Source organism: Mycteria americana, chromosome Z, assembly GCF_035582795.1.
Source record: "Mycteria americana isolate JAX WOST 10 ecotype Jacksonville Zoo and Gardens chromosome Z, USCA_MyAme_1.0, whole genome shotgun sequence".
NCBI lineage: Eukaryota > Metazoa > Chordata > Aves > Ciconiiformes > Ciconiidae > Mycteria > Mycteria americana.
The window spans coordinates 33,455,628-33,472,298 of NC_134396.1; the positions used below are offsets into that span (position 1 = coordinate 33,455,628).

Genomic DNA, 16,671 nt, shown 5'->3' on the forward strand with positions numbered 1-16,671 from the left:
CTTATTTCATAACACAGAATAACTCATCTAAGTCCTTCAGAAGATGTTTCAGTCGTTGTTTTGCTCATTTTGTTCTATTTTTCCACATCAAATAGGAAGTTTGGACTTCCATGGGCATCACCAAGAGTCTGAGTTAGGACTTCGCAGCAGCAGCAAAGCTACTTGTGTTGGGCTCTGGGTGCACATTATCTCATCTGTAGGATGTATGCTTAGCTTTTCTCCATGGCAAGAACTAACTGAGTATTATATCACTTAAAATACAGTTCTTAAGATAGGAAAGGTTGAAGACTAGTGTCCTTGTGCCCCTGGTCTATTTCACCCACCCCACTGGGGGATGGTGCTCGCAGCATCTCACATGCCAGCAGCAAGGCACTCCTTCAGCTCGTCTGGAAAATGGCAGTGGGAGACACTGCCGGCAGTCACAAGGCAGAAGTGCTGGCCCTCTCCATAAGGAGGGATTTCCCTCCATTTCTCCAAGGGTTTTGGAAACCCCCCCATACTGCCACTGCACAACTGCCCTGGCACTCTCTGTGTCCTTCACCAGGATGACTGAGCTCCCAGTACTTTAGCCCTGCTCCTCTGTATTCACCTTGAAGAACCACTGAGCACATGCAAAATCCAATTTTACACACCTGTAACTCAAAGACATTAAACATTTTTTCCTACCAGTATTTCAAGGCAGAGAACGGTAACCCTAGAACAATGACCATGGAGGCAGCGTTTCCATCAATAGCGTAGGATACAATGGGGTGTGCAGAGAGAGGTATAGTATATCCACCCAGCTATGTACCGTTTCCACACCAGTTCTGTGTGAATATGGGGTAAGTCTATATTTAGCATGTAGATTCACTAAGGAAAAAATTTGAAGAGCCTATGATCATTCTAGCAGGACTGAAATTCCTGTTATTTAATTATAAAACAGATAAATATATTATAGGATCATTAACATATATTAGTGCACAAATGCACAACCCAAAACTGTCCTGGTCCCTATCAGTGAACGGTCCTCACTTACATAAAACAAAATCTGGCCAAAAACCCCAACAGAATCCTGATTAGAAAAATCTCCATGTAAAAACTATGCACACATCAATCCCTTCAGGCTAAAATGATGCAGTTGTACTGTACTTCACAAGGTAGTTGAGCTGCTGTCGGGCTTCCCCTGCATGACTCATGGTGAATCATGGACAGAATTGTGTATTAGAGAAAGAGATGCTGCCCACACAGAGCAGTGTCTTGAGTTATTCCCACGCTATTGCTTCCCCCTCCAAGTGAAAACACATTTGTTCACATTCGGCATTGCAGCTACTCTGTTAACACAGTCACTTAGGTTATTTCTGTATGTTTCTAATGGGGAGGCTTTTCAATTTGTTAATACTGTGATATAATTAACAGTCGGGGACATCATGTCAAATCTAATCCCCAGCCATCTCAGAGCAATTCCTCATCTGTAGCATGGGGGAGGGGAGAGGTTAGTATTATACAATACAATTAATTCAAACATAAGTATAACAAAATTACAGCATCGTTATCAAGAAGAAAGCAATAGCAAACAGAAAATCAGTACCCATGAGCTAAGGCATAAATCCAGGTACTGAAAGAGCATTATCCTAAAAACATCCACAACTCACTGATTCCAGTGAGAGCTAAGAGTGTCTCAGAATTAGTAAATTTATAAAATTGTGAAGGATTTAAACTCTGTGAAATAATCCCTTTCACTAAAGCAGGGCACTGCTCATTTGTTAAAGCTGCCAGCATTTATCTTCAGTCTGCTGCAAAATTCTTGAGCACCAGAGGACAGCAGAGACAAAGCCTTGGGAAAACCTACAGAAAACGCTGTAGCACCAGATGGCAGCTTTCCCTAAAACAGTGTCAGGAGGTAGAGAGAAGCAAAGAAATGAGTATGTTCTTGGGCTATAATTTTCCCAAAGCATTCAGATCATATTCCACTTTTTTTCCCCAAATAAACAATCCCTGATATAGATCAGGGAATCACTTTGGGTTTGTAGACTTCAGGTAATGATACCTGGGGTTCTGTGAAGGTTGGGTAATCTCTGCTACTATAGTTATATTCAGGAAGTCTCATGTTCTTGCAGACTATCTGCTTATCTAATAAGAATCCTTCTCCTCTGCTTAACAGCCACTCCATCTTTTTCCTTTTTTATGAAACTCTTGATGGACTTTTAGGGGGTTTTATGTGCTCTGTGAGAATCAACAGGTGGTATATTTGATTTTTTTTTTTAATATGCATTGGTTTATCTACATTTGTGGCAATGAACTTAGAAATCTGCAGGCATAAAAAGGTAAAGGAAACAGGTAACTTCATCAAAGCAGGCTACAGTTTTAAGAAGATCTCAGCAGGTTAGTTTCAGTGCAGTATACTTGTGTCCTGAATCTTTTTTCTATTTTATTAAAAATGTACAGGGCAACATATGTGCATAGTCAAATTCAAGAATATAAGGGACCACGTGGAAAGTAATACCACAAGAGGAAAAAAATAACTGCATAAATGAAATGAAAGAGAAATATTAGACAGGAGCCATCTAGGACCATACATGGTCCTAATAATGTTACAAATATCTACACTGACTTGAAAGAAAAAAAAATGTGGTCATCAGTTTATCATTAAAAATTACTATTTTACAGGACCAAAGACCTATATGAATAGCTCCACATGAGGCCTAGAAAAAGGAAGAAAAGGAAAGACTGTGATTCTTACTTTTAAATATGTGAGAAGTGCATCTCCTGTTCCTGCAGGGCACTAAAACCAGATCAAATAGCTCACCTTAAACTGATTAGTTAAGTATGTGCTGAACATCCTGTTGAATCAGAGAGTGCAGAGATACATAAAAGAAGGCCCTCTTCATTGAAAGACATTATGTCTGGCATCTAATTGTTCTCTTTAGGGGCTTAGTTTTCCACGTTTTTAAGTTGCAGATGAGAACAATGTTATCTTCAGGGATGGTGAAAGTTTGCTTCAGTTAACATAAAAGTACAAAAGTGCTTTGATTGACTTACAGAAAAACATTATAGAAACATTTAAAGAAAAGCATCATTGTGCAATCCCTGCATACTTAGATACGACAGTTGTATCTCAATTTTTGCAATTGCTTTCATGTGCAGGAGTGCTACAATCTATAGGTGCTGCCACAAACTAAATAGTAAGAACTTGTTCAGGGCACAGTGACCTAAAATCCACTCTTAGTCTACTATTCACAAAAGAATTGCTTCAGAAAGAACATTTAATAGATCACTCTGTACTCTAAATACAAAGGAACACCTTCTTTTAAGCATGAACTTCAGTGAGTATACAGTTTAGTCACTCCTTCCACCTCTTAGCAGCAGAAGTTAAGAATAAACAAAATATTACCATCTTTTGCCTGTTAGGTTTGCACTTATAGCTGAGGACTTCTTAAGTGTGTGTTTCTGGAGCTCAGCATAGCTCATCGGTGAGTCTGAATTGCAATGGTAACAGTGAGATCAAGCCTAACAGAGGCAGTGCATGAACAGTCTGGAACTTCATTATGGAAGAAGCTATAATCATGTAGAAGGATCTTTCAATCCAAGGCCTTAATGCTGCAGTGAACTCTACTGGTCAGTTCTCTACACCCATATGAAGTTCACTGTGGGATCATTGCCTGTGACAGATCCAGTGATCAAGTAAAAAGAGTCACTGGCTTCATTGCTTCCAGTCCAGCAACTGCCAACTCATCGTTCCCCTTGTTGTTCTCTCTCAGTCTCAGCCTTATGAGCTTCTCTTTGTTTAAAACCAAAACTTATCTGTTTTCTGTGTGCATCTGTTTATTGTATAGAAGTACACCACAAAAAGCTGTTGTCAGGTAAAAATTTTACTGTCCATACAGCAAAAAGGAGAAATGTTCTCCACATCTCATGTTTTGTTCACCAGTCAAGGATTTCACATTGGTGCTGACAGTTGCTGCCAAAGCATTGCTTTTTTGGTTTACAAAGTATTAAACAGCAGCTTCGCTGCAAAAAAAGATAATCTGAGAACAAAGCATTTTACACCTAGCTATGGTCACCTGGTTTTGTCTAACAATCAAGAAATCAGAGAAGTTTTGAATAGTTTCCTTTTAAAATTTCAAAACATAGCTTAATTTGTCTTTCACAAAGAAAGAAAACAAAAATGTCCTTTCTTGTAGGCAATGCTGGGACGAGGGAATGGAGAGTCCTCAAGAAAGAAAGAGGAAGAGGAAGTTCAGAGCAGGCATAGACTGATCCCTGTTGGAAGAAAGATTTATGAGTTCTACAATGCTCCCATCGTTAAATTTTGGTTTTACACAGTAAGAAATCTTTCCTGTTATATTACTACTGTTTGGACAAATACTGAAATTGGATTAAGGTCATCATGTGTGTTTCATTGAAAGTCTGCATCTGCATGCATTGGAGGGCTTACCTGTAAATAGTTTAATAAAAATCTTTTGTGGAGGTCAGCTAACACTTGCAAACCTGTCTAAGACTTTTAAAGACTACCGTTTCATTCAGGAAGTTAATGGTTAAAATTTGAAAGACTGTATGTTTTTCTTCAAATACAACAAGTGGCAGTTTGCTAGAGTCAGTGCGCCCAAGGAATTCCCTGTAGGACAATTCCCAATAGGAGAGCTCCCAACAGTAAGCCCAATGGGAGGCTGGGCTGAATCAGGATATCGAATTGTATAATAATTGATGGAAAAAAAGAAGCAGATAGAGCACACCTTTTCTTGGAACATTTTTTCTTTGTTCTGACTAGTCTGCAGAGTGTCTCTCAGATAAAGTGTTTGTGTAAGTACCCACAAGATAACAAAGACATGAATAGCAGCTAATGTACATTTTTCAGGGACAAACTATGTCAAACCTGTACAATCTCCCTGTGTTATAAAGAAACAGACCTTGCAGATGGAGCAGAAAAAAATGTCCTATAATTTGACTGAAGTGAGACAGTATCAAAAACTTTACAGGGTATTCTCACAGATAAATTAATAACTGCTATATTAAAGTTACTATGTGGATACAAAGCTTTTTGGCAATTAGTCCTCAAGAGTAGATATTAATTATTGACTATCAAGCTGGAACCAGGGATTGGAAAGGATTTCATTAGGGTCTCTCTCACATCAGGTGCTATCTGATATTTTCATTCAAAACTTGGATGATGGAGTAGAGATTAGTTGTTAAATTTTCAAATTGCACTAGAATGTAGAAGGATGAGATCAAAAAGTAAAATGAACACAGAAAGTAACCCTTTCAGTCTCCTTGGCTGGAATATTCTATCCCAGTTCAGCTTCTGCATCATGTGACAAGTATGGACTGGTTTGAAGGACACAAAAAAGAACAAGAAAAATGTTTCAAGAGGTCTGTAAAACATGACTTAAGGGGAAAGATTTAAGGAAGTGAGGTTGTTTTCACTGGAAAAAAGAAGTCTGCAGAAGGATGTAATAGTCTTCAAATATGTGTAAGTAGCTGCAGAGAGGAACAAAATGGAATAATCTCCAAATCCTTGCTGAATAGGACAAGAAGTAATGGTTTAAATTGCAGCAAGGAAGTTCTAGGAAACATGTTTCTAACATGCTAGGAAACAGTTTCTAACTGTTCTGAGAAGTAGTGTCATAAACTGTGTAAGGAGATAGTAGATTTTCCATTATTAGTGATTTCAAAGTCTATCTTATCAAAGCCTATGTCCACTATGGTACACTGTAATTAATCCTGCCTCAGCACCATAGAATTAGCCAGATGGTTTCAGGTGGTCCTTCCCAGTTATATTTTCCATCATTCTGCTGAATGCACAGCAGATCACAAAGAATGCATCCTTCTGTAGATGACTTCTTATAAGAAAAATTGCCTTGCTGAGATCCAGGCAATACATCTACAGACAGCGGGAACAACTCACTCAACAGAGACTAAACTGTGGTGGACAGCTTATGCTAGCAAATAGCTCCAGTTTGGCAACTTGGAGTAACTATTCGCTGAACTGTGTGGCCATTGAACAGTAATAAGGCCAATGAGTCTAGAAACCGCTCGGCAGCAGCCTAGTCTCATTATCAACTGCAGTATGTATTATGCATAACCAGAAAAGTCTTTACACTGTAAACAGAAAGAAGCATCCTGGCTCTCCCTGTTAGTTCAATTTTGAAATCGGAGAAAAAGATCAATATTTGCATTTCCATTTAGACCTGTTCCTACAGTTTTATGTCCTGAGGCAGGTCTCAATCAAGGTCACTTATTAAAGCTGGATCTTGGCTACACTGAATTTGAAGAGCAAATTAAGGTGGATTCTGGCTGCAGTGCTTGACCGGTTTGGTATATTGAGAATCTCCTGGAGACTAAAAGCAAAACAACTTTCAGATGAGGGTTAAAATTGCACAGCCTATCATACTTTTAACAAGTACACAGGCAGAAATACTATTCACAGATTTCAAAAGAAATCCTCCAAATTTTACATTCCACAGTCCAAAATGCAAGAAAAGTGACTATACTTATGGCTATTGCATGCCATTTAAAATAATTTGATTATTCTATGTCTACCTATCTGTTATTACTGTACAGTTATATCCACCTTCATTCTTAGCATACACAAGAGTGGGTTAAATGTGGGGATGTCTGAGTAAGTAACATTTTGGCTTAGCAGATGAGCCAAATAAACAGCTTTTTCTCCACCAAAAAAATCTTTAGCCTTTCTCTCTGGACATGCAGTAGTTTCAAAAGTCAACTACTCTGTTCTGTTTTGTGGCTGTTGCATTGAAAACCATGAGGTTCAAAGGTTTCATCTCACAGATTGCTTGAGGAGAAGAGAATGGCCTTCCCCTTTAAGTACTAGCTTTGGGCTGAGATGCTAGCAGGATGTAAGAGGCCACATTTCTACCTCTTCTGAGGAGGAACAGCTGCAGAGGGAATTGAACCCCAAGTATGAGTCATCTTCTAAACATTAAAACAGCTTTGCCCTAAGTTTTGCATTTTGGGACCACTTCATTTTATGATCATTTAATTATTGCAATCAGTGAAAAGGGGGAGGGTAGTCTCCCTCTTGAGGCACTCTCCTGCTGGTATAATTTCCAGATTTGTCCCTTACCATAATGAGTATTCGAGTATTTTCTATAGACGGGCATAGCACCCATAGGAGGGCAGGGAGCAACCCACCCTAGAAACTTCTTAGCAGGCATTCCTCTCCTTAGTTTCTTCAGGTACTGCCCTCAAGGGTGAAAATGGCAGCCCCTAGCTCTTTGTCAAGCTACATAAAAGCAAGAAAAAGAGGGTTCAACTACTTGTGTAGCAGCATTTTCAAAGAATCTTGAGTACCAGCACGGGCAGCTGTACTGAGGTTTGACCACAGTGTGGGATCAGGACGTCCTACTGGAAGGCAGGAGCAGGTTACAGGTCTGGGGAGGGAGAAGGAGGGTGTCACTCACTATCTGAAGGGCTTGTTTCTTGTGTTAAAGTGGTGCAGTTTCAGCATAATTTTATTCTTAAATCAAGATGCTTTTTTTCTTTTCTTTTTTTTTTTTCTGCCAAGCAAAAATTTTCAGCAATTTTCATTAAATTTGGATTGACAAATAAAAAGACAAACCCAAAACCAAAAAAACCCAACACCTCAAAAGAAAACCAAGAAGAAGCAAAAGCCCCTAGTTACACTGAGGGTCTTGTGGTTTCTGTCACCTTGGTAACCTTAATGTCGCTATTCTTTTGCCACACTAACTGCAAGTGCTCACCAAAGGCTGCTGAGTCAGACCAAATAAATAAGATTTGCTGATAATTAATAATCAATAAGATCTAAGAGGAGGGGTGTTAGGTGACCGTATCACCTGGCTTTTTGCACTATAATAGAAGGTGTTATTTCAGTTAGGGAAGTGCGTGTCCAGTTCTGCCTGCCCAGACAGAGTTTCTGCTGACTCAGCTGACACCCTAGATGCCGACCTAAGTCAATATTGCTCTCCGTTTCCTTTAGGAGTGTTAAGGGAAGACCAGTCTCTAGACCTGAGCGTTGCAATCCATCATCATGAACAAACTGAAAGACAAATGAGATAACTTCCTCCTCTGTTTTATGTAGACAAGAAGCAGAGGTTCAACTGGCTGTCTTCTCTGTGCTGATAGCTATGGCCAATGTAAAGAATTCTCTTGCGTGTCCTTCAAACCAGCAGCTGGAAGAAAAGCCAGAACCATGTGGCTTTTACACAGAGCAGAAGTGGTGTTCTCTACCAAATACAACAGGACTATAAATCCTGTTCTGTGAGGTGCTGAACACTGAAATAATCCCACCCAAAAGTCTCAGGCCCCTCTGTGGTTGTTTCATGTTAAGTCTGACACCAAGTACACAATAGTTGTAAGTAACATGCACTTGAGAGAGAAAAACTGTACCGAAATACAGATGTATGGAATAAGCTTTCTGGCACCATGACTAAAATGTTCGTGCCCAGAACTGAATCATCTTTTCTCTTATTTAAATTTGGCTTAAGATGCATTTTTTTGTAGGGCTGATGTTTGAAAGGCAAAGTAGACAGGCAGTTGGATTCTGGCCACCACAGACCCCAGCCACAGCCATTCACCCTTGCTACAGCCCGTGCTCCAGTGTGACACTCGGGTTTCTCTGAGTTTTATGAACTTGATGGTGCAATTTGCCCATCTTGCCTTTTTTTGACTGACCATTTCATTGCATTCAGCACATAGAAAGAAAGGGAGAAGAAACTAAAGACACAATCCACACTTTCCACTGTATCAAAAATTAGGCCAGAAGGTAGATACATTAGAGAAGGAAAAGCAAAACAGTTATACATAAAAACTTGCAAAAAATATAAGGCAAATGAATGCACGGCTATGCCTGGCTACTTGCTGCAGCAATGTAAGTAGGAGTAGCAGTGTTTTGGGGAGGAATCATGGTATAGGTTAGGTCAGTACTACACTGGATAGAAAGACTTCTAGCAACACCTAGGACCTTCTGGGCTCCAGGCAAGGATTGTGCAAAGAGGATTTGGAATGCCAGAGTCAGCCTAGGCTAGGTAAACAGGGAGAAAAAACACAGAGGAGGGGTGTTAGAGGAGTAAAGGGTGTTAGAAGCAGATGAGGAAGAAATCTTCACATAGGTAACTTAGTTTGGTAGTTGACATAGTGTTATCAGATTTCCCATCACTGTGGGATGGTCCAAGGGGACTGCATTAATACAATTTTGTTGGGAAGGCAGATGTAGCTGGAGGAGAGGATGTTTGTGCATGTATTTTGCAGATTCCACACTGTATGTGATTTAATGTGAGCTTTTTCAGACAACCCAGAACACTGTCTGATTGTTATTTTGTCTGTTTAACTCTGGTTACAGTGGAATTAGGAATATCAAATCATACCCAAGAAACTGGCTCAGTCGTATAAATATAGTGACTATTGATATTAATTTTGTTTCTTTACAGCTGGCATATATAGGCTACTTGATGCTGTTCAATTATATAGTGTTAGTGAAGATGGATCGCTGGCCATCTACACAGGAATGGATTGTCATCTCATACATTTTCACACTGGGAATAGAGAAGATGAGAGAGGTAAAATCACCCCAACCAAGAAAGACAGAATAAAAAAGAAATAAGTGTGGGTTTTTTCATTTTAATATCTGTTTTTATTATTTTTCTCAGGATAATTTTTAATGAACATGCTTGTCATAAAATTGCCTTTTTTTTTTGCAGAAAAGCAGATGGATTGTTAAAAACACAGCCCTAAAAAACCTATCTTCCTCCATTTTAAAATCAAGAATCTCTCTCTTTCTTTCTCTTTCTCCCACGGAATTTCTCTGTTCAGATTTCTGTGTGATGCACGTTTAAAAGCATTCACAAGCATGGGGCAGTCTTCTGACATATCTTAAAGCTCAGCTATATTCCTTGAAATGTGGCCCACAAACTGAAGTAAGTTTCAGGGAGAGGAAAAGGAGATATGGTATAACAGAATGGACATGGAGACATGGTGATAGCGTGACAACCAAAAAGCCCATGTTTGAATCCCCACGCCACCCCAAATAGAGTTCATTCAAAATTTACAGCTATTCTGTCTGTCCAAGTATCTCACGCAAAAGCTTTAAATAAAACCAGCCATAACTGGGCGAAAATTTAGATCCATATTTAATATTGCAGCACGTTTCTAATAGGATTTCCCCTTTTTAATCTTGAAAATTTTTGCTAATTATATCAAGCAATAGCATGCATCTCCCTAAAGATGCTAAAGCAGACGCGTAGAGCAGAGACAGCGCATTTAAGGTGGCGCTCAGTCTATAGGCAGAGCGAAGTTGTTCTGCCATCCCCTGCCCCTCATGGTCTCTCCCACTTGCAGCTACCGCTGTGCCCTTTGCACTTGGCCAAATGCGCATTTATTCCACAATGACACCAGAGGCCAAATTCAGCCCTGATGTGAGTGGGTGCGAGTCCCATTGACCTCAGCTGAAACAGCACATTTGTACCCCTGGGCTGAATTTGTAACCATCTACATTTGTATTTTCTGCAGCAAATGCTTTTGAGGACTAGACTAAAAATGGTCTTGCAACAGCCATTTACATTTCAAAGACAGATTTCAAACACTGTATGGTAAACTCTACATTATAAATAAAAAGAACAGAGGAAAAGACACTACTTGTGTGGCCTATAATGAGTGTACTTCACTAACCAAAAGAAAAAGGAAAACAATGGCAGTAGCCACGCGAGGACTCTGCAACACTGATGGAAACAAAGCACCGCTGGCTCAGTAGGTGGGAGGCTGCTGGCAGGAATCCTGTGTGCCATTTTTGTCTAATCATTCACACCAAATTGTCCTTTCCACAAAAGTTTATCAAGAACATTTGTCGGAATGGATTTCTAAGCAGATGTTGGAGATTGTTCACAGAAGATGAGCCTAAAATTCATTCTGAAAATGAATTATAAGAAAATTATAAGAATGGCATTCATCTTTTTAAGGAACTGTATGAGTCTGCTCAAATGTTCTCAAGCTAAATATAGAAAATTAAAACAAACAGCTTGTTAACTCACTAAGAGCTAGGAATTATTCATAGAAATCACTTGAGGAATAGTTTCAACAGTAATTCAGGAAAACAATCAAATCTCCCAAATGATCTTGCAAATAGAATCACGATAATTTCATAAGGTAAGATTAATTATTTTTGTGAATTATATTCTCAGCTGTGAAACTTAATTTCTAAAAACAGCTCCAAGTAGTAGCTAGTATCTCTCTGGATTAAATGCTAAATCCAGATCTTTATGGTTATTAATTATTTCTTGACAGTTTGATATAAATTTTAGAATAATTTTCTTTAAATCTACAGCTTCTTTAAATGTCAATTTTCTGATGAAATATCTTTCTACATTTCTCTCTCTATTCCAAGATTCTAAGTAGGGTCAATAAATTTGAAAAACAGAAAGAGAGATAGATATATATATTTCTTCTGATTTCATGGGGATTTTAGAATGAGTGAGGTTTTTGTCCTTTTTCTTTTAAGTATCTTGCACATAGATACAGGCTAAGAATGGTTGAAATAGAAGATTTCTCAAAAAAATCAGAGAGTACATGAGATTTTTATATGATAGGAGTCTATCAGCTTTGCTTTTAGCCTGTGTGGCACATATCTGTTTACTATAGATTTCTTCCAGCTTAAATTAAGACAGTTCAACTCCTTTCCTCTCCATGTCCTCTGTCCTCCAGATATTGATGTCAGAGCCCGGGAAACTGTTACAGAAAGTAAAAGTTTGGCTCCAGGAGTACTGGAATGTTACTGATCTCATAGCTATCCTCCTGTTCTCCGTTGGGATGGTGCTCCGTCTGCAAGATCTGCCACTCCGGAGCGATGGCCGAGTGATATACTGTGTTAACATCATTTACTGGTATATACGGTTATTAGACATCTTCGGAGTAAACAAGTATTTGGGACCGTATGTTATGATGATTGGGAAAATGGTAAGAGAAGTTGGTGTACTCCTTCTGTGTTTTACCAGCATGTTCTTGACTCAATGTCTTTGGCCAATGACATCACTGCAGATTTATCTGTATTTTTTTTACACATCAGCATTTTCATGTAAGCTAGAAATCAGTGCCTTACTGAATCAAAACCTCAGCATAGACCTCCAGAATTGAGGATTAGACTCTCCCTGTTCTGTTAGATGAAGTATTGCTTGTCTTTCTCTGAGATCTTTCTTCAACAGCAAAGCCATCCATCCTACACCTCTGTGCCTCATTTGCAGAAAATACAAAGAATGCTAATTCTCAACTAGTTGTAAAGGAGAGTGGTTTGTTAAGGTAAAAAAAAAAGTGTTTGATACCTCGAGACTCTCAAAGAAACTGTGTTGTAATAGGCATGGTATGTTCAAAACTACAACGGTTATGATTAAGACAGTGACCTTTCTATAGTTTACTCCATATCCATCTGTTCTTCTGTCTTTCCTGTTCAGGTGTGTCCTTGTGAGATGAGAAGTCCATTTGCATAACTTCAGCCTCTGTCCCCTGGCCACATCACGTGTACACAACGTGGCAGGAGTATGAATATTTTATGTAGTAGTAAATGCATACAGGAGGAACCTGTATGCATTTACAGGAGGAACAGGAAGAACAAGAAATATTTGCTGCCAGATGTATAACTTTTGACTTTTTGGCTTTTTCTTTTTATGTTTCAGTAGAAATGTTGCATTAAAGCAGCATTTTGCTTGTATCAGTTAAAGAAAATGGCTGAGTTTACAGATACACATGCAGATGTCCCTGATACTTGAGTACCTGCACATGTAGCTAACATACATGCTCATGTTTTATATGCAGTTATCCAGCCTTGTTGTGTAAATCATGGCTGTTTCATGCATTCTGGGGTTTAAGATTTATTTTTTAAAAAATAGAACAAAAGACTCTTGACATTGGCATTCAGTAAAAAAAGTAAACTGAATATTAACTTTTCTAAATACAAATATTACTGCTGTCTGATTGCTATGTGGACAATAATCAGCAAGTCCAAAGAGGCTGGCTGTTGTGTTTGCCTTACCATGGTCCTTAAAGAAAACACACAGCCATCCTCCTTCCTCACCATCATAGGAAAAGGGGACATATATGAATGCATGGACTACAATCCCTCCTTGATACTACATTAGTCACAACAAGCTCAGTGATTCCAAGCAGGTATAAAATTGAAATGCAAAATATATGTCCAGTTAGGCTCCCTACCCAACAGGTGACCAGAGAACCATTGTTTTATCCCTTCAATTTACCAGCTTTCAACTCCAAATCCACAGTGGTAGGTTTGACAAAGAAAGAGCAGCTTAGTGAAAAAAAAAAAGAGATAGAGGGAGAACACAAAAGAAAGTGGTTGTTGAATCGTTATGTCCTGCAAACAGGACTTTGAAGTGTGCTACCTTCCTTCAAGGAAGCCAATAGGATGTTGATGGGAGGGATTTTGCAGAGCTCCAGAGTACAGAGGTGAAAACACTCAACAGTTCTTGCTGGAGGTTACTGTACTGTAAAATGACAGCAGGACAAGAGAAAGGACCAAAGACCAAAAGGAAAACACTGCATTATCATATTTTTCTTTCCTGCCCCACCTGGACTATGTCCCTCCATCAGGGGATCTGGTAGTCACTGGGATTTACACAATACACAGTGTATAAAACTCCTAAAAAACAACTACCTTCCAATTCTGTTGTATTTTTCACAGGTGCCAGCCATGCACAAAAATTTTCAAAGCTGTGGTGCTAGCAAAGGCAGTCTGAAAATGAGTTCAGTAATAAACAGATTTGCCATGAATAACAAACTTCTAGTTGTCAGTGTTAGGGATGGCTGATAGGAGCCCAGCTTCACCAGTAGTATAAACAGTGGTTTATTTTTCTCCTGGGGTCAACACAGAAGGGAAGTGGTTGAAATCAGCAAAATAATATAATCTCCATTCCTTTGTCATCCTCACATGTGTACCACAAATCAAGCCTCACTCCACTTTCTGTGGAAAACAAATGCAGGAAAATCACTAGCCTCTGTAGGCTCAGCGCCCACTCAGAGGGTGTTGAATTTAGCTACCAGAGTACTCTGAAGGTGTGGGCAACTGTTAAAGGAGGGAAGATCATGTATTTTGTGCCTTCCTGTTATTTGATTTTTCATACCTCATCCAACTTTCCATGCACTCAGCAACTCTGACACATCCACTTTGCCCACACATGCAATGCCCAACAGGTTTGAGTTACACAAATTTGCCTCTCACATCTATTTTCTGGCCAACTTATTCCCCTGTGTAATGGCCAGCCCATTTATATCACACACAGACTTCCCTGGGAGTTGCACCTGCTTACCCCAGGCTGCAATGGGCTCCCTTGTGTATTTTTGTTTAAATCACATGTCCATTTACCTCCTTGGGTTCTGTCTTTTTAATTCCATGGTCTTGCAAGTACCATTCAGTACTGTGGAGAACATCAAGCTGGTTACACGTATTTCTACACAGTAAGCCCATCACAGCTATTGAGTTCCTCAACAGACCATATTTAATGCCTGAACTTTTATCCTGAGCTTCTATTGCGAGTAAGTTTTACACTCAGGAGGAAAAAGATCACTCTTTCCATCTTTCCAATGTTAAGGAACTTTCTCTTCACCTGCCTCTACATTGTATCCAACAAAATAGTTGCAATAGGTTTTACCTCTGCACACTGTGAACAAATCTGCAAGTGAAATTAAGCAAGGGGCAGGAATGGGCTTGAGTGGTTTAAAAGCAATGGGCTAAAAGCAAAGGTGAAGATAGGAAGGGGAAGCTGAATGGACAAGTTTATTATTATCTACTAATTTCAGTAACAGAATATGCTTATTATAATGTGCTTTTCTGATCTCTGCACACTGATAGATTTACTCCCCTTTTATTTGGGAATGAAATTAAATCACTGTGGCATGTCAAGAGAGTGAGAGGTATATCGGTTCCCTTACTGTGTGGGAATGTCTACGTTTTCTTAGCTTGTCTGCAAATAAAAAAGGGGAGATGGACCCTGCTTGTTCCTAAAACTGCACCAGCAATTCCTCATTTTATCACTTTTTTAAATAGGTGACGAATGAGTTCTTCAGAATGGTTGCCACTGTCATTGCCAAGGCCATTGCCTTGTTAAAATAGCAATTATTAATTTGACCCTACAGGCCAAAGGGCCTGATACAATGCCCATTAGAGTCAGTGGAAACTTGCCCATCTATTTCAATGGATTTCAGACAAGCTACTGAGGTTTTAGAAAGATACCCAACTGAAGGAGGGAAAAGCTAATATGCAGCTTGAATAGAGAATAACACTGAAAATTTTATTTCTTGCAACAAGAGGTCAAACCTGTGTGATTCCTGATCAAAAACACTGGAAGCATTTAAGAAATTGTCTTAAATTGCCACCAAATACTCATTATGTTTATCTGCTTGCATGACATTTTAAAATAGGTATTACATTACATCATATCATGTTATGTATTTCTACCTGAAAAAAAGTTTAATCAGAGAAGAAAGGAGGAACCAGGTTTCATGTCCAAATTCCTTCCCTAAAAGCAGTAGGAACTAAATGTAATTATGCAGCTTTCCCATTTCAGGATGCTCTCTGAGGTACGATGATCTAGAATTCCTCTTCCGTCAGGTTTTATTGAGAGATTAATGCTCTGAATAACATAGGAGTGTTGGTGATTTACTTGTCTGTTTTTCAGTTCTTTAAGGCACTTATTTTCCTCTCTCATGTCCCCACGTTTTTTTTCTTTCTTTCCTGCATTTTTTATGGATCTCAAGACTTTTGTTTTCCCTGTTTTTTTTCACTTGTCACCAGTTCCCTCTTTCCAGCTCCTTGAGCCTCTCCTACCAGAGCCCTGCCCTACAGGTGTTTCTCTCCTACAGCCTCTCTCCCAGTAAATGTGAGAATACCCTTTTCTGTTTGCTCCTCTGTATCCCTCTCTTTTCTCCGTTATACTTTCCCAGTGTTACTTTGACCTCAGGTCTCTCGCCTTGTGCTTTAAAACTGAGGAACCCCCGCAGCAGTGCCAGATCCATCTGCTGCAAATACGTCCCCTCTTCCACCAGCTCTTGTCACGAGCAACCCTGCTCTTGAGCTGCAGCAGGTCCCCCATGGAGCGATAAGGCCACCAGCTGAGGTGCAGGTTGGTTGCACGCCTGCCTCACAGGGAAGACAGAATGCAGCTGAGGCAGAAAATGCAGAAACTGAAGGGACTAAAACTCATAAAGCTTAGAGGAGTTTTGGGTCAAGTTTTGGCCAGAGACAAAAGTTACATCCGAAGCTGTGAAAAACAGCTCTGTCATAACAAGCCTTATAACTAAAGACATATAAGTAAACCTGTAACTAAAGGTTTTAAAGGGATCTTACCAGGGACCTTACAGGACTCCCATTTTTTTCACATTCATTTTGGGTTATAAAGCATCTCTGCTGTACCTGCTTGATGCCCATTGCTCTGCTCTCTGGAGGGTCTTTTCTAGCACAGCTCCTCTTCTAATGTTCAGCCTCTATTCAGCACCTCCTAGGACTGCTGTCCCACTTTTTCCAGGAATATTATGAATGGGTAGGCACTGGTTGCAAGCACTAATTAAACTTGCACATATGCTAATGAGGCCTTCAACAATGGAGAAGAATAGAGTTGAGTGTCTGTGTTATCCACATTTGTTTTTTTTAAATATGGCCTTTGTCAGACTCCCCCACCAAGCTGATTTCTAGTCCAGCCAGTATCACAGCTTTCCTTTCTC

General features: G+C 39.5%; 1 protein-coding gene across 4 annotated transcripts in view; it reads left to right on the top strand.

Moving 5' to 3' along the window:
• TRPM3 (transient receptor potential cation channel subfamily M member 3) overlaps positions 1 to 16,671 on the top strand; it is a 284,603-nt gene that overhangs the window by 243,302 nt on the left and 24,630 nt on the right. For all 4 annotated transcript variants that reach the window (XM_075526387.1, XM_075526389.1, XM_075526386.1 and 1 more), the window contains 3 exons: positions 4,161 to 4,301; positions 9,384 to 9,512; positions 11,650 to 11,901. In XM_075526387.1, coding sequence (XP_075382502.1) covers positions 4,161 to 4,301; positions 9,384 to 9,512; positions 11,650 to 11,901 — 522 coding nt within the window. The remainder of the gene's footprint in view (positions 1 to 4,160; positions 4,302 to 9,383; positions 9,513 to 11,649; positions 11,902 to 16,671) is intronic.